The sequence below is a fragment of the Maniola jurtina genome, chromosome 19, assembly GCF_905333055.1.
Source record: "Maniola jurtina chromosome 19, ilManJurt1.1, whole genome shotgun sequence".
Taxonomy (NCBI): domain Eukaryota; kingdom Metazoa; phylum Arthropoda; class Insecta; order Lepidoptera; family Nymphalidae; genus Maniola; species Maniola jurtina.
This window is the reverse complement of record NC_060047.1, coordinates 7856379-7874321: the sequence shown is the minus strand read 5'-3', so window position 1 is coordinate 7874321 and position 17943 is coordinate 7856379. Positions and strand designations below refer to the sequence as shown.

The window sequence follows — 17943 nt, the reverse complement described above, 5'->3', positions numbered from 1 at the left end:
CCTGCTTTTGAGCGTCTAGATGATTGACAGAAATGATAAAGCTAGTTTCTTCAACATGCTCGTTGAAATTAATTTTATACATATCCCTAGTTTTATTCAGGGCGTTCATATTTTTATTGCAATTTTCTTCAACTATACTGTCTGAAATGTCAGACAGTGTTCTTTTGTTTTTCAGGCTTTTTCCTTCTTGACTATTCTCTATTTTGAGGCTGGAAGTATCCTGAGTAATTTCCAATTTCTCATTTTGAATCAGATGAAATTCCTTTATGCAGTCTAGTCCAACTAAAAAGTCATAATCAAAATTTTCTTCATCAATTACAAAAACATTAATTTTTTTTTCAATATTAAAAATCTTCATCTTTAATGTTACCATTCCTTTAGTTTTTCTCACGCCATTAATCGTTTTTAAGTTTGCATTTTCGATAGAAATATTATTGTTGTTGTTATTACCTTTCAAAGATAGCAATCTAGAATTTATTAAAGACACATTTGATCCCGAGTCATAAATCCCAGTTGTTTCTAAGGTATCATTTAATAACAATTTAATCTTGATTAATGGCGGGATCACTAGTTTTTTGGATTTATCTCATTTAATTCTGTTTCTAATTCTGAATTGTTAACTGTTTTTATCTGATCTCTTTTTTGTTTATCATTATTTTTGTTTTTGAACCAGCACAAGGATTCGGGGTGATAGCGGTTGCCTTTGTTTTCTTTTTCACAAATTCTACATGGTTTGTTACTCCCATCTTTTTCTTTAATTTTACTTTCCAAACCTACCACTTTTCTTCCTAAATTCTTCTTATTCACTATATGTTCCAAGCCCCTGATATTATTAAATAAATCCTTTGTTTCCTTTAAGCTATTTCTATCGATTTTATCTGAAATAAAATTTGGGAGCCCGGTGGCGATTAAATCAATTAAGGTGGTATTATCTATTGATTTATTTATTTCTAATAAAAGTTTTTCCTTTTTCAAAGCATATTCTAGTAATGATCCTTGTCTATATTTGAATAACATTGCATATCTCACTGGCGACCATCCTTTGTCCGCATAAGTTTCACAGAAGTTTTCTTTCCATGTTGACCATTCCGAGTTTACTGTATGTTTTATGAGTCTTGAACTGTACCAATCCAGACATGAATCTTCCAAAAATAATCTCAAGGCCTCAATTTTCTTAGTATCTCCTTCTATACCAACACGAGTACATTCTGATTCAAAAATAGCCATCCACTGTGATACATTTGACGTTTTATTATTGAATTTTTCTAAAACAATTTTTTCTGTTAGCTTTTTTATGTTGTCGGACTTTGATGTATCTTTCTTTTTTTCAGTGAAATTTTCTAGGATCCTTGTCAAAGCCTCTTCTGAAATTCCGGAAGTAGAGGCCCGTTTCTGCATTTCTTGTGTTGATTCCTCTAACAAATATCCTTTAAACTGCATATTTCCGTCTTCATCTATATAGGTACTACATATCTCTGGTGTTAGTGTAATCCAAACTTGTCTTCTATCATTTCTCTTTTGTAATGTAGTCTTCACTTTTAGAAATGTCTGAGTTTTTATCACTGTATCATGCAGTTTTGCCGGTTGAAATTGTTCCGGAATTAAAAAGGTCTGTTTATTGACATCAGTAATTGAGGTTATGCAAATGACATTCGTTTTCGGATCTTCGATCGATTTTTGCACTATAAATTCAAATCTTAACTTTTCCATGTTAACTTTTTGTTAATAACAGCTATAAAATTGTTGTTTTATAATGTGTTTTTGCGTGCAATAAAGATTTTCTATCTACCTAAATGTTCTAACTCAGAATACTTCACTGTGGACACTTTTTCAACTTTGTTGTTTATAATGTGTTTATTGTGAGAAATAAAAGAACTTGTGTTGCTCTGAAAAGAGAAACAACAATCGAAGCTGTTACTCCACACTTTAATCAGATTTCAATATCCAAATTACATTAAAAACATTCGGCAAAAATAACGTTCATTTTCAACACTGGCACAACTCTTGACAGTTGACAGTTGACACTTGTGACGTGTGCGCGGCAAATTCAAATTATGTTGCCATCTAAATGAAGATCTTCATTTACATATATTTTACGAACTGCCGTTATCTAATACGTGACAATATTTATTCTACAACGAATAAATACAGTTCATCCGCATCGGATTTACGGAAATCAACCCTACGCCCGGTAGACTTAACATATTTTTCATCATGAACACGCAGCCTTTGCAGCCTTGATCGCTGGAACAAGAATTAATACGTTATAAAATGATTACCCCTTATTTCGAGGGTGAAATTGCAGTTATCTGATTATAAAAGGATCCCCACTCACCAAGTACCTAACCTTTTTTTCTATTCTTTTTACCCAGAAAACCCTCTAATCCAAACCAAACGTAAAAATTTATACGGATGGCTCGTGAAACGCTAGCAGACAGACAGACACATTTCGCATTTATAATGTATGGATTGAAGCTTGATCCAATCGGCAATATCTGCTTGTCATGCAAACTGTGTTCCCCAACCAAACAAGTTTATATTCATCATTATCATCATCTATTGGTCTACTGCTGGAGAGAGGTATCTTATAGGGGCTTCCACACGCCACGGTCTTGCGCCGCCTAAATCCAGCGGCTCCCTGTGACTCGTTTGATGGCGTATGTCTACCCAGTGGGGGCTTGCCAAAGTTGGGCTTTCCGCTGTGAAGTCGCCATGGCATTGTTTCTCGAACTGGGCGTCCCGCCCATTGCCACTTCAGCTTCGCAACCCGTTGAGCTAGTCCAGTTCTATAGATCCCCTCATTTCAGTGACGTCTATGAATTGACGATGATTATAAAGATGATGTGGCGAAGTACTCACCTTCTCGCTCTTTGCGTCGTAACTTCTTGCGTCTGCGATCGATGGCGGCCAGTTCCGCTTTCACAGAGTGGTAAGCCTTCCTCAGATCAGCCAGCCGTGAGCTTAGCACGTTGATACGCGTCTGGCAGTCCCACGATGGATCTGAGTATTAACGTGTAAAAATCAAACATTTAAATGAACGTCAAGTATCACATCGTAAGGTAAATAAAACGTTAATCACTACAGTACTAGCACGTGTTTTAGTTACCCTATGTCCCTGCGCCGAAATCTTATTTTTGAATGACGTGAAAATATCTCAGCCAATCAGCGAGTTTCCGTCTAGCGTCCGTCTGTTATTAGTCATTGCCTATGCGCCATGTTTTGTACGTGCAAATCGTGAACGAGAGAGTATGAGTCTCTGTTGGTCTTGAGTTTTCAAAGTCTGAACGCGAGCATTAAAGTCTGTATTTCATTGGTGTACGTTCGGTATTAGTCGGCATTCGGTTGCGCTGTTCTGTGCAAGCGAATTTTGCTGATGCTGTTTATAAATCTAAAAAAGTACTGTACTCATATTATAAATGAGAAAGTTTGTTGGCTTGTCCTTCAATCACGCCGCAAGACTAATCATTCCAAATAAACAATAACTTCGCTATGACATACCAAGATCCACATAGAAGTTGTACTTGAGCGAGACGTTAGAGCCGTGAGGCGCGTGTTGGTCGTCCGTGTCGCGCCGCGAGCGCCGCGCGCGCACGCGCCCCGCGCCGCTCGACTCGGACGCCTTGCGCGACCGCGCGCTGCCTGCGGAATTACATCCATGTGACTACTCCCACAAGTCAAAGAAAAAATGCTGAAATGATATTTGGGTAGGAACCTAAATGACATTGAGTAAACAAAATCTATTAGTTAAATATGACCAGCTATAGCTATAGCTATACAGAGCAAGATAAAAGCCAAACGTAGACCTGCTGTAGACGAACATCCTGGCATAAGAACCTTCGCCAGTGGTTCAACATGGGTACAAGGTCACTGTTTAGGGCAGCGGTGAACAAAATCCAGTTAGCCTTAATGATTGCCAACTTCCGATAGGCACGAGAAGTAGAATTATGAGAAATATTAAATAGAAATTACCATGTGGCTTGTCGATATCGTGTGCGCACGAATCTTGCGCTGGCATATCGTCCTCATCTTCTTTCCGATCCGAAGGACTGTCCCTTTCAGATATCCTTCGTTCCCTGAGACAAAAGATTAAACACATAAGTTAGGCTGACTGCAATTATCTTTGTATTTTAACTGGTTAGTTTTAGCATTTTCCTTTTGGATTCTTAAAACTATAAAAAATTCTAATGTGTGTAAAATATAAAATTATACTGCCGAGGCCGAAAATAAAGCCATTTACGGCCGAGCAATATTGTGCTTCCGAGTATGTACTTCCAAAGCAATTCGAAAAGATCGAGGCGTTAGCCGAGTACTTCATTTGTACATTGCCCCTCCTAGTTCCCATTCCCCCCGTCTGCGTCTGTTGTGGTGCTAATTCTAGACATACCTGCGTGGCGACAGGTCGAGACTGCTATCAGGGGTGGTGGACGGCGTGTTAACAAGCAACATGGCGCGTCGAGTGCAATCATCCTCTCACGCAACTCTGACCCGCGTCTCTTGCCCCCGTCTTATTCGCGTCCCCCATGACACATTGCCCGCCTCGTTTCTCCCTCAGACGCCTGTTTCTGTTTTGGCGCTAAGTTTTTACATACCTGCGTGGCGACAGGTCGACGCTGCTGTCGGGGGTGGTGGGCGGCGTGTTATCGAGCAGCGTGCCGCGCCGAGTCCAGTCATCCTCCCGCGCGACCCTCGGACCCGCATCCCCTGCCCGCGCCGCGCCCGCATCCCCCGCGACGCCTTGCCCCACCTCGTTCCCGCCTTCTCCTACGCCCGCGTCTCGTTGACCGCCTGAACCGCGACGATCCTCTGCTGTAAATGAGATGGATTTTTTGCACGCATATTTTGGATAAACGTTTAAATCGAGTCTACGAAGTGTGTCCATACTCCATACAATTCTTTGCTCCTAATAACTGGAACTTGTATAGACACAAAAAAATAGAAAAATATAGAAAATCATATGACGTCGCTGTCGTTAATCGGATCGGATACACTTCGGAAAGTCGGACTCAGAGGGAATGGACTCTATTATTTTATAGCGGTAAATAAAAAAGACTGGATTTTGTAGTGTAGTGTGTGGCCGTGCACATGGTGCTGTGGCGCGCAGGCGGAGAGCCGGCGATGGTCTCCTCGGACAACAGCAGCGTGGTGTTGCTGTCCTCCTCCACCGCGCCCGCCTTCGTCGCACTCACTCACGTCCCACCCGCTACCACTATGCTCACGCCTTAATGAGATGATTAAAGAAATACCAACCTTTATGCGAGTGCTGTGTGTGGTTGTGCGCGTGGTGCTGCGGCGCGCAGGCGAAGGGCAGATGGTGCGCGCGCGCAGGCGGCGCGGGCTCGGCGTCGGGCGCCGGCGAGCCGGGGATGGTCTCCTCGCACAGCAGCAGCGCCGCGCAGCTGTCGTCCTCCGCCGCGCCCGCCGCCGCCGCGCTCACTCGCGCCCCGCCCGCTACCACTACGTTCGCACCTACATAAAATTAATATTCATAAATATTCGCTTCTGCAACCCCATTCAGCATCTTAATAACTAATGGCCGAATAATAATAATAATCAATCCTATCTCTGGCGGTGTCGATAAGTTGCTCAGCAACGTTATTATTTGACAAGAATTATATTATGGCCTTTTGTAACAAATGACAATGTTGCTATTATCTTTCTATGGTAAGTAATATATCGAAAATGTACAGGATTAATTATATTAATTAATGTTATCACATAAAATATAGATTAGGTAGCTGTTTCATAGACATATATTTAATACAAATGGATCTGTGTAAGTGAAAAATTAGAAGGCATTTTTTTATTTATGAAAATTCATAAACGCTTTCGGCGAAGAAATATTGAAACCCAAATTGGATAGAATGTGAATATCTGAATAACGAAATGATATCATTATACTCACTATGCTTCCGTTCATTCTTGCACGCATCTTCCAGCATAAGCAGCGACTCGCCGGCGCTCCACTCTCCCGGCGACTTGCCCGCGTGCAGCGCGCGCGCGCTCGCCGCCGTCACCTGCGTGCGCGCGGCCAGCAGCGGCACAGCGGGGCCGCTGCCCGCTCTGACGCTGCCACCGCCGCTGCCCCACTCGTCCACAGACAATTTGTCTATGATCAGCCTACAAACAAGAGACGTGAAGTTCGACAGAACAAAGTGTGCTCATTCATGTCTTAAAAAATCTGAGCCATTTGTGGGAATTATCATGTGCGAATCGGCCCCCAAATGACCACCTATTTCAAAACTTAAGTTTCAATATAGCCTTGATATACGAGCACGATTTATATAAGTTTCACCACCCTACTCTCCGCTTTGACTTTGAGATATTAAAAAAATGAGCGTGAGTGCCACGTTCATGTTCAAAGTGGCACATCTTGGAATCTTTTAAAGATAGAAACTTGAAACCAACACGACATTTTAGGTGACTTTTAAGAGCATATTTTAGTTTTTATTTTATTTTTTTAAATAAATAAAAATACAATTATATCCCATAGTCTGAAATGAGCTTTACACTTATTATAAATACGCACCTTCTATCTGAATCGTCGGAATCACTTGATTCGCTTCGATCTTCAGGCGGGAACGGAGGCAATGGTATCGTGGCCGCTGTGACTGATTGATTAATTTGACTCGATAACTTCTGAATCGTTTCGCTCAAAACTTTGTTCTTCCCAGGCGCGCTCAGAGTTAAATCGGCGGCGACGCTCTTCCGTCGTTCCAATATGTTAAGAGGACTCAGCAATCTTGGCGGGGTTGGTTCTTTAGGTTTGACTTTCTTTAGTTCTGGCGTGTCCCTTTTGACATCAGTCAAATTAGAAGGTTCGCCAAATATTGAATCGGTAACTTCTGCAGGACTTATTCTTCTTATAGTGTCAAGTTTATTAATAGGTTTCAGCACCTCAGTTTTGCTCGGAGGTCGCTTTGGCTCGGTAGGTATGGGCGATATGGAGGTTTTATCTGTGATTTCGGGCACTTTCAAATCCTTCTTTGGCGTGTCTGGCCGATTTTCTACCGGTGGTGGTGACAATGATAGTCTCTTGGCACTATTGATGGCTTTAAGAAGTTTTTCAGCGATTTTCGGTCCTTCCGACTGCAGAAGAAATCCAGGTGGCGGTTCTGGTATTACATCTATTCTTGCGGGACTGTCGGGTTCAGATTTGTCCTCCTCCGTATCAATGAGAGGACTTGAAGGAGGTTCCATTTTAGAAATGGCGGGTTCAGGATCCGGTTTATCAATTTTTATTTTAGGTATTTCTTTAGATTCTATGTTTGGAAGTGGTGTGGCCATTATTTTTTCCTTCGTTTTACTTTCATCTTTGATTACTTTCTCGTCTTTATTTTCCTCGGGTTCTTTGGCAATGGCAGTGCTACTTGTAGATGGATTAGATATAGGTTTAGATTCTGGTTTGGACTTTGGCGGAGGAGTAGTGGGCGGTTCCGGTATGGTCTCTATCGGCGGTATCTCTTTAAGAATTTTAATTGCTTCTTTTATTTCTTCTTTATTTGATTCGGAAATTTTAGGTTCTTCTTTGACAGGTTCCGGAGAATTATCTCTTTCTTTCACGATTGGTACGATTGGACTAGGCTCTCGTTTTTCTACTTTTACAATAGCTTCTGGTGGCTCATCGTCAGAAGACTGCTCATCATCGGCGGGGCTGTCGGGCGAATCGTCAATTAATTCCATAAGTTTAGAGACCTTGCTCTTTTTAGAATAAGTCTCTTGGTTCTTAGCCGGCGTGAACCCCTCAAAAATCGGTCCGCAACTACTGTCACCTGGAAATGAGTCATCATCGAGTGAAAATAAGTTGTCTTTAAATTCATCTTCGGGACTCTGTCTTCCTGGAACATCTCTCGAAGCTCCAAAGTCTCTAAACGGTGATAAGGACGGGGATCGGAATGACGATGGTCTCGGTCTCAAAGGATCCTCGGATATCTCCTCGCTCAACGACTTTGACAAAGTGGAGGTATATTTACTGGGCGAAATATCATCAAATATCCTATGAGTTCTCTTCTTTTTTTCATCGTGGAGTTCCAACTCAAATGGCTCTGGTTCTTTGAATTCATAAACATCTTCCGGTTGCTTTTCAGGTTGTGGTGTTTCGGGCGGCAATTGAGTAATCTGTGTGGGACTCATAACTGAGTCTTTCGGTGTGGTTTCCGTTTTCGTAGTATCATCTGCTTCTTGTTTCACAGAGTGAAGTCCTTTTAGCTCTGATCTAATTTCGTTCAGATCGTAATCTCGTCCTTGATGTTGATGTCCGGGGACGTTGAGTCGCGGCTTCTTAGCCGGCGACGTCGTCGTTGGAGTTGACACAGTTCTCATAGGCCTCTTTCTTGGTTTGTTTGAGCTGCTGCTGTCACTTCTGTCTCCCGATTTAGATTCTTTTGACCTGGAAGGAGCTGCAAAGCAAAAGAAAACAATCGTAGAAATAAGTTCAGAAAAAATTCATATTTTCATGTCCAATAGTAGATAATGACTTACTCTTAACACTGGACTTGTCGTCAGATTTCTTTGGCGGTCGCTTGACGCTTCCATCACTGTCTGAGTCACTATCAGTATCAGAGCGTGCTGATGATTCTAAAGAATATCATATTTTTAATTTCTGTACCAACCATTCTCATCAAAAAAATCATATTGATTATTATGTGTCTTACCTTCAGTTCGTTTACTTCTTACACGCCTGCTCAAGTTTGTACCCTGTACAAAAAAAAAAACAAATTAAATTATTTTTCTTTTATATGAATAATACTCCTTTATTCCTATTTCGAAGTCCGATTCCTCCACACATCTATTGACAACGTCATTTGGCATTTTACTTCTTTAAAACAAGGAGTATTAGGTTCTGATGTTATTATGTCACGAAGACCGTTATTTTCACTGTAGCGCATGTTCCAGCCCATGTCGTGCACGCGCCGCATGCCTTCTGCTGACATCTCTTTCACCTTTGCCTCGTACACCTGGCTGGTATTGCCAACTATATATCACATACCTTCTTGTTGCGCGTCTCGTGTTGCGTGACGTTGACGGCGATGCGCTGCGGCTTGATCCACTCGTCGTAGCGCGTGTTCCAGCCCGTGTAGTGCACGCGCAGCATGCCCTCTGCCGATATCTCTATCACCTTCGCCTCGTACGTGACCTTATTACGATATAACGAATATATATTTTGGAGTAGCAACCTTTGTTGACAGGCCACAGCTGCTGCAACTTCCATCTGAATGAGTAACTGAATATACTTGCACAATCATCAAAAGGTGAATAAGTAGCTATAGTACACGACAGGTCGAGATGGCAATCGGGCTGGGGACGCCCTGCACACCCGCACAGCCCCCGGGCTAACCCGGTGCGGGATAGCATGGATGACGTCACCCCGCTTCATACCCCGATTGCCACCTAAACCTATTGTTTACTATAGGTTTACGATATATATTTTCACTACTAGGTTAATGCTGATATTTTATATTAAATGTTAGAGATAATCACTGGGATGCCTTAACAATCTCTCTGAAATAAATATAGTACTCATTATACATTATATCAATGAAATTGATTTATTTCTACAACTTACCTTGGACTCCGACTGTGTGGGTCCATAGTAAACTTTCAGTTTGTCGCCTACTTGAGCTTTTACATTAGAAACGGCAGATCGGGTGGGCTCACTTGTAGAAGGCCTGCAAAAGAATAAATATTTTCAATGATGTCAAATTGAATCAAATCATTAACTTATGATAGGTTCCGAAAGCAGAATCCGTTGACATGAAACTGTCATAATAATTTGTATAGGCTGCCTTTTCACCAGAGATGTACAAGATAGCTTAATTGTTTTAACTATAGACTAGCTTTGGCTGCAATCAGTCTTACTGGCAAGAATGAGTCAGCCTAAGATGGAGCACACTTGCCTAAAAGATGCCTATTCACTCTTGACTTTAAGGTACCTGTATTAAAAGTGGAGGGAAAATTAATGCCAGTAGGGTGTTCTATATGTTAGTCCTGGTGAAAGGTATAAAAAATAATGCATGGTGAGTTTTGACGTTTTTTGCACAGTGATAGCTTCTTCAAGACAAAATACTAATTACTATCCTGAGAAAAATCCTAAAGGGGTTTTTGAAGACGCGGTGTTATAAGCGTGCCAATAAAGGACGAATCGAAACGAAGCGGTGCTAATTATTCTGTCTCACTTACACTATGTACTCAAGTATAGCTGTGTAAGTGAGATAAGTGTAAGTAAATAAATACTAACTCAGTAGTTTTTCTCTTGCGCGGTCGTTTACTACTATTGGAAGCGATAGTGTTACCGCTGCTGGCAGAGTTCGCGCTTTGGCTTCTACGGCTTTGCATCTTCTTCATCGGCCCGCATCTAAATACAGGTATTGTTATTAGATCATCACTACCCATATTATAAATGCGAAAGTGTTTGTTTGTTGATTTATTGGATTGTCCTTCAATCACGTCGCAAAGGATCAACATGATATTTTGCATTTAAAGACATAGGCTACTTTTTATCCTGGAAAATCAAAAAGTTTCTACGTGATTTAAAAACCTAAATCTACGCGAACGAAGTCGCTAGTTTTGTATGATTGGAGTCTCTCCGTGCGGTCAAATCAGAAATCGGTTTATCTCATCTTTTGAAATATTTTAAGTATTTAAAGAGTTGAGACTATTACCTACCTGGAAGCTCTACCGGAGCTATCGCTATCAGTTGAGGCATGCGGGCGTCGGGACGCACGCACTGAGAAAATGGCGGTTTCACTTACTGAAAAAAAAAACCATTCTAAATTACGTGTCACGTAAGTTGACGGCAAAAATTTATTTTCACAGAATATGCATTTCTATTGCCGATTTAACAAAAAAATATAAAACCTTCAAAATGACCGGCATAAAAATTAAAAAAAAAAAAAAAAATCTTGTACGAGCGATGGTACGGAACCCTACGTGTGCGAGTTCGACTTGCACTTGACCGATTTTTAATTATAAAAAAAAATATATAGGTTATAATAAAAAAAATTGGACATATATGAAATAGAAGCTTCTCAATGTAAGTACAATAGCGAATTATTCATAACCAGTGCAAAAATTAAATTAAATTAACAATTTACAAACATACGTTTTGAAGACAATGTTTTTCTCTTAGGCGTCCTCTTTTCATGAGACTCAGTTTTGACGGGCGGCAAGCTGCGCGTCTTAGACTGCGAGCGCGGCTTGACCACGGGCTTCTCATCGCTCGGGCTTGACGACTTTTCCTTCTCTCTTTCCTTTTCTTTTTCTTTTTCCTTTTCTTTGTCTTTCTCCTTTTCTTTGTCTTTCTCCTTTTCTTTGTCTTTCTCCTTTTCTTTATCTTTTTCCTTTTCTTTTTCTTTTTCCTTATCTTTATCATTCTCCTTGTCTATGTCTTTTTCTTTCTCTTTCTCAATTCTGGAATAAAAATATAGATGTAATTTTTCTTACGTGCTGGTATATTATATGAATCGATCTTTACTCACTTGGGAGTAACAGTGGTGACGAGCGGTTGGTTGTCGGCACTGTCGTCTTCGTCACTGGCGCGTGGTTTGTCCTTTTTCTCCGGCTTCTCTATTTTATCTTCCTTCTCACTCTTATCTGTCTCGCTCTTGTCAGAATCTTTGTCTTTACCGCGCTGCAATAGAATTTTATACATTAAATCCACAGTGTAAATAGATATAGCGAGATACTTGTTTTGCGCGCATTATAACTAACCTGACTGGGTGTGCCAGTAGGGGTGGACGAAGCAGAGGCAGATGTGGATGACGAGGCGGGGGGTAGTTTGTCTCGGTCACGTATTAGGGAGCGACCCGCGGGGGGTGTTCGAGCCCCCCTCGGATGGGCCACTAGTGTCACCCCTAACTTGCGGTAGAAATCCTCGAAACTGTGAAGGAACCTGTTAACAAATTGTTACCATGATTTCAAAACGAACCATAATTTCCACTCGATATAAAATACAATTTCTGGATTCTTTAATCCAGACTTTTTAAACTACTGAATACAAATCTGAACTACGTCCTGTGAACCGACCTTGGATTTTCGAATTTTCCTTGGAAAAATGGCCTAAAACTGTACTGAAATTGAGTCCAAAGTTCATATTTTGAGCACTGAATACAAACTTTTTTTTTAAATTCACTATAGGTAAGCGCTTGACCACAATCACACCTGATGAAAAGTGATGATGTGGTCTAAGATGGGACTTGAACTCATTTCCAAGCAAATCGGCTTAAAACTGCGCTAAAATTGAGTCCAAAGTTTTTGATTTCAATCAAAACTGTACAATCACATTAAAGTTTCAACAGCATTGTTTTTTGCACCTCCTGTAAAGTTTTATTTTGTGCGATCACACCGTTTTGTTCGCCTCATTTTAAAATCACGAAATCTTAAAATCATACTACTAGAAGTGAATATTAGCATATAAGTTAATCATTTAGTCAAGGTAAGTGTACAAAGGGAAGAAAAAGATCTTAAAGAATAACGGGTTTCATACAAGATTAATCTGGTTCAGTGTTGGTGTCTTGTATGGACTTCCCACACGCCACAGTCTTATCTGCCCGAATCCAGTGGCTCCCTACGACTCATTTGATGTCCACTTACGGCCAAAATTAATGTTCTATCTTTAACTTGTCGATAAGTTACTTAGCAACGCTGTTATTTGTCAAAAAGACTTTTGACGAATAACAACATTGCTAAGTAACTTAACGACAGATTACAGATACATTGATTATTAATTTCGGCCGTTAGTGGAGAGCCGCCCAACATTGGGCTTTCCAGTGTGAGGTAGCCATTCCAGCACCTTGTCTTACTTACTTCTTATAAGCCTGCTTGCAGAGGTTGGTAATACTTGTAGTGACCGGATGAAAGCCCATTTTATCAGCAATCGTTTTCCATTGATTTTGATTTGTCACCCTGTTGTAGCCACCCAATTTTTGAACAACCTGTTAACAAAGCATGTGTTAACAAAAAGTAAGGCTAGTAATTACTTACTAGCCTTACTTTTTAAACTATATAGCCTATAGGTACATCCCCCACACTTAATTACCCAGACAGCTCGTAAATCATAATACATCTATTTTTAGGGTTTCCTACCAAAATGGTAAAAAAAGAAACCTTTATACAACTTCGTCCATCTGTCACAGCTGTTTATTTTAGTTTACTACTAATGCAATTGATTTTTGCTATTTGAAAAACTATTTGCAGTAAATATAAAAATCGGTCAAATACGAGTCGGACTCGCACACAAAGGGTTCTATATCATCATACAAGAAATAACATTTTTAATTATTTTCTCATGGCGGTCATTTTCAAATTTTAATTATTTGTTATAGCTGCGGTAAAAATACACATTGTCTGAAAATTTCTACTCTCTACTATAACGGTTCGCGAGATACAACCCACTGAGAGGCAGATGGACGGACGGACAGTGGAGACTTAGTAATAGGGTCCTAATAATGAAAAAACTTACTCTAAACAGTCTGTAAAGGTCAATATCTCTGTTGGCGATGGTTGGGTTCCTGTTGAGTGGTGTGCCGCGGTCGTCCATAAACTTATACAGTTGGGCCACGAAATGGTCCTTTTCCTCTCGCGGTTCGTCGTCGGAACTCTGTTAAAATAACATCTAAGTTAACAGTTTTACAGTACAGTATGTTTTACAGTATTGCTTATTATTTTACCTACCTACTTTACTTTTTTCTTTTGTAAAACAGCAGCAAATATATATAATTTTTTGTTTTCTTATATTTTATTATTCATTTATTTAATTTGATTGCCTCAAATGAATTGTAGATGGTCTATATTTGGACTTTAAGACAAAATTGTTAAATTGCAGATGCAGATTGTCTATACAAAACATTTAAAATTATTATCAATTAATCTGACCCACAACTTTCAGACAACATGTTCGAAAAACGAGTTTGAGCCACAAATTTTCAGACGATCTTTGAATTGTAACAACAGTTTAATTTTGCCCAACACTGGTGTACAGTCTACATACATCATCAGAAGTGTTTCTCGGCTCGTTGAACAGCGCATCTCGATCCCAGTGCGGCGGCAACACGCCATGGTTGAGGTACTGCAAAGCCGGTTCCACTCCACACCACTCCAGTGGAGCAGTGCCCTTACGGAACTCGCGAGCCTCTTTCTTTGGCACTGTGTAGCTGAATTTGATATTGATATTTTTATTAGGTAGAAGTAGCGTGAAGTATATGATGAAGATAAATAGAAAAAGAAGGATTTTTAGCAAAATAATCTAAATTAGTATATAAAGTAAATATATATAAAAGGAAAAGGTGACTGACTGACTGATCTATCAATGCACAGCTCAAACTAAGATCGGGCTGAATATGCATGCCAGTTGACAACCGTTAAGCAAGGATTTTTGAAAATTCAAAAATCAGGGTTTGAAATTTGTGTAATCCACGCGGACGAAATCGTGCGCATTAGCTAGTATTCAAATGAATTTTTACAACTGCTTTTGAATTGTCAAGTGAAATAAAAACGAGCTACTCACTATCTCCCATCCTTAAAGGACCTCACTAAATAGTCTTCCTTGACTTTAATCTGCGCAGTCGGGGCCACGACTAGTGCGGGGAAGGCGGGCTGATGCGGGCGGCGACGTTCCGCTCCGCTCGCCGCTTCAACTAGCACCACTCGACCCACATGGGGCTCCCTTTCCGCACTATTCTCTTTGACGCGGCGCGTGCTGCCTTCGCCTTCACTCTCATCGGACCTAGAGGTTAAAGTGATGAGAAAAAAGAGCTTGTCGCCTCATCTAAAGCTTTGAATATGGTGTACAAAAAAAATACAATTTTTGAAGAAATATATTGAGTTTGAGTTTGTTAAGGCCTCACTGTAAAGTCGAAGCAGCATCTCATTGCCTTATTTAAGCTTTGTTTCATTCATTCAACATAGCAGTATTGTGGTACAAACGAAACCAATTAAACGACCACCAGGACTCCTTAAAATGATTAGGAGAATCATATCAATTAGGAGTTAAGAATTTGCAGCATCATTCTAAATTCTACTACCGAATTATATGTAAAATATAGTTACAAGTACCAAAAAAGTAGTAGGTTTTAGTAGGGGAGCTGGCTATAGGTATATTTAAATTAAAAATCCATGAAACCTATGTGAGTATTGGTGCCACAAGATAAAGAAACATTAAAAATAAATTGAAATCTTGCAGCATAGGTGTTACAGGTTTTCACCAAAGACTGTGTTAAGATCAACTTACTGTGCCCTTCCTCTTCTTCCTCGTCGTCCAGCTATAACTGGCGTGGAGAAGTGCTCAGGATGCGTGAGCGGTAACTGGTCTAGTGTCTCACTTTCGTTAAAATGTCGCCCGCTCTTAAGACACAGCGCAGAGCGACGTAACGTCGTTATGTCACCGTCATCAAACACTGATAAAAGAAATGTGTGATGTTGTATGTGTGTACAATGGCATAGAAAGGGGACACCCACCATCGCTAGTCAAGTCAGGTGATTGGTCCTATTACAGAATAGCAGTACTTGATAGTTTCTTACAGGTACAAAAGGCTCATTCTGCAAAGACATTTAAATAAATAGTGACTCTTATCACACAATAAAGTGCAATTTATGATGACCTCCTGGTGCAGTGGCAAGGACTACAGCTTTATAATTGGGAGGTTCCGGGCTCGAGTATCGATAGGGTCATTAATTAATGAATTTATAATTTCTAAATTGTCTCTGATCTGTGTTAGTGAGAGGCTTTGGCTGTGGCTAGTTTTTTTAAGCTTGCACAGTACTGAAGTCTTAAGTTCTATAACGTAAATTATTATCTTTCATAATATTATTCTCTCTCTTTTGTGAGATTGGAGGGTATTGAGAGCCACTGGCGGCACATGCCTCCAGCAGTATACATAAATATATTTCAGTTCAAGTCACATTTCCACTCCACTAAAAAACTATTTGCTGCTTTCCAACACTCATATTTGTTTGATTATATATTTAAGGAAATCAAATTAAAAAAAATTACAATTAGTGTTTATTATGAATGAGTAAATACCTACCAACAGTGTATTGGCTACAGTCCTGTATCTTAGTGATGACAGCTTCCATTGCCTCTTTTTTAGGATCCTGCTTAACTTCTACTGTACTCCCAACTCTTAGAGTGCCTTTGATGACGTCATCATTTACGGTAGTGAATCCACCGGCTTTTAATGTCACCTACAAAAAACAAACAATGGAGAAATTTTATGATTTTGTTAATATCATTAACACAATGGAATTAAAGAAGTTGGTTAAAAAATATAGATAAAGCAATAAAAAGTTGTTAGAAATCAATCAATAAATGTCTGGAAGATTATATGAGCACAATGATTGTGGGAGTCATTTTCCCTAGCCAAGATTCTCAATCCTCTCATTATTTAAAAACTTTGCAATAACCACAAAAACTTTTGTTAATTCACATTTAAGATTAAATTCTACTGGATTAGTTGAATAGAACAATCATATAATAATATTATATGATTGTTCTATTAATATAATAATGTTGAGGCATGTTTTACCTTGCATTTAATGTTGCGAACAACTTTTCTTATTTTGGCCTCACAGAAAGCGCCTTTGTACTTGGCACTTACATCAGTACCCACTGGTAAGAACGGAGGATCATCACCCTGCTAAATGAAATAATTAAGAGATATTGCAATAAGATTCTATTAAAGGAATTAAACTGTACAAAGTACAATATAGTTTCACTTACCATTCTTGGTTAATTTGCAATAATCCAATTACACTAATTGTACCTGCAATTAATGAGATTAATAAATTATATATTATACAGTTAATTTATAATTATAATAACTAGTAAATATTGGAGAAAGTATGGTAAATAGTAAGGTATTAAATTGTCTCTACAGATTTTTATATAGTCAATAAATATATTAACTATTACTTAAATAGTAAAGCATCCCATATTTGCAAAAGTGTGCTTGTGTGTTGTTTTATCGGTTTGTTAGGTTGTCCTTCAATCCTGCCAATCAAGTTTTTGAATAGTCATGGATTATTTCTACAAATCGCTTTTCAAGTCACATTGTATTGATCTAAATTCCAGACAATTCAGTTTACTTAATTTTGAATCGATTCGCTTGAAGATAGCAGCAAAATGAAGCAATACAAAAATCACTAGATAATTTTGCTTGAATCACCTTGAATCAATCTTCATAAACATCAAATATAATGTGCATCTCATAGTATAACATTCAAAGTAAATATTGTATATATGTTTGAGTCTGTTTGTTACCTATGCATTCGTGTATTTTTCACCTGCTTGAGTCGGAACTTTGTACAGTTGTTGTCGACACTTGCGTGAAGGTTTCTGTCATATTATAACTATCAATTACAGCAGGTAGGGCGCGAGTCACATTGCAATGCAACGCATGCTGGGTGGGCATCAGTTTAGTGCCGTTTAGGTCAGCTCGTTTATAAAATATTAAATTGAACTAAAAATATTAAGCAAGAAGGAAAGCCAACGAACATGTAAATTCTGATAATAATATGTATATTCTAAATAAAAAAGTAAAAAATATTGAGTCCAATCGGAAGAAGAAACTATGGCAATTACTATAGATATACTATAATAATGTTACTTGTAAGAACAAGACTTACCAGAAATACATATAATTTAATATTTACACAACAATTGTATTCATTTTTAGTGTAAGTGGTTAATAAATCATCCTTTGGTTCGTAAAACACAACAATGCAAACACCATTTTATTTTCGTTTACCAAAAATAATGACACGACAAAAATTGTTGCCCTATGAAAAAAACAAACTGAAAATATTTCTTAAATCCATAGACAACCTAAGGATGCGTCTACATTCTCGACGAACACACACACTGATCACTTATTTTATGACAGTACGTGTATCCGAATGTTTTTTTTTTTTTAAGATTTATCTATTAGGAGGTACCTATGTAATCTGTGGAAG

At 39.2% G+C, this 17943-nt stretch overlaps 2 protein-coding genes across 3 annotated transcripts; both read right to left on the bottom strand.

Moving 5' to 3' along the window:
- Positions 1-1807, bottom strand: LOC123875337. Its single transcript, XM_045921106.1, has 2 exons — positions 1030-1807; positions 1-878 (listed from the first exon to the last, which is right to left on the bottom strand). Exons 1-2 carry the CDS (start codon positions 1708-1710, stop codon positions 855-857), a joined length of 705 nt encoding a protein of 234 aa, XP_045777062.1. The 5' UTR covers positions 1711-1807; the 3' UTR covers positions 1-854.
- Positions 1808-2088: 281 nt separating this feature from the next.
- LOC123875334 (AT-rich interactive domain-containing protein 4A-like) lies at positions 2089-17757 on the bottom strand. 2 transcript variants are annotated; one of them, XM_045921101.1, is made up of 26 exons: positions 17617-17757; positions 16712-16754; positions 16518-16628; positions 16020-16176; positions 15224-15389; positions 14501-14719; positions 13985-14147; positions 13457-13594; positions 12802-12929; positions 11707-11887; positions 11475-11626; positions 11099-11406; positions 10663-10747; positions 10235-10351; positions 9563-9665; positions 8987-9133; positions 8652-8694; positions 8479-8574; positions 6527-8396; positions 5903-6117; positions 5248-5466; positions 4590-4806; positions 3970-4073; positions 3499-3639; positions 2860-3000; positions 2089-2244 (listed from the first exon to the last, which is right to left on the bottom strand). In XM_045921101.1, exons 2-26 carry the CDS (start codon positions 16712-16714, stop codon positions 2213-2215), a joined length of 5256 nt encoding a protein of 1751 aa, XP_045777057.1. In that variant the 5' UTR covers positions 16715-16754; positions 17617-17757; the 3' UTR covers positions 2089-2212. The 2 variants fall into 2 exon arrangements, with proteins under 2 accessions (XP_045777057.1, XP_045777058.1); XM_045921102.1 differs by having other exon boundaries at positions 16518-16625.
- Positions 17758-17943: the final 186 nt, after the last annotated feature.

Coding starts and splice junctions, on each gene's coding strand:
- LOC123875337 (XM_045921106.1), bottom strand. CDS start 1,710: ATGGAAAAGTTAAGATTTGAATTTATAGTGCAAAAATCGATCGAAGAT. Junction 879..1,029: donor CGGACAAAGGATGGTCGCCA/GTGAGATATGCA, acceptor ATTTTATTTCAG/ATAAAATCGATAGAAATAGC.
- LOC123875334 (XM_045921101.1), bottom strand. Junction 12,930..13,456: donor ACCTTTACAGACTGTTTAGA/GTAAGTTTTTTC, acceptor CTTTGTTAACAG/GTTGTTCAAAAATTGGGTGG. Junction 2,245..2,859: donor ACGACGCAAAGAGCGAGAAG/GTGAGTACTTCG, acceptor TTCTTGTTCCAG/CGATCAAGGCTGCAAAGGCT.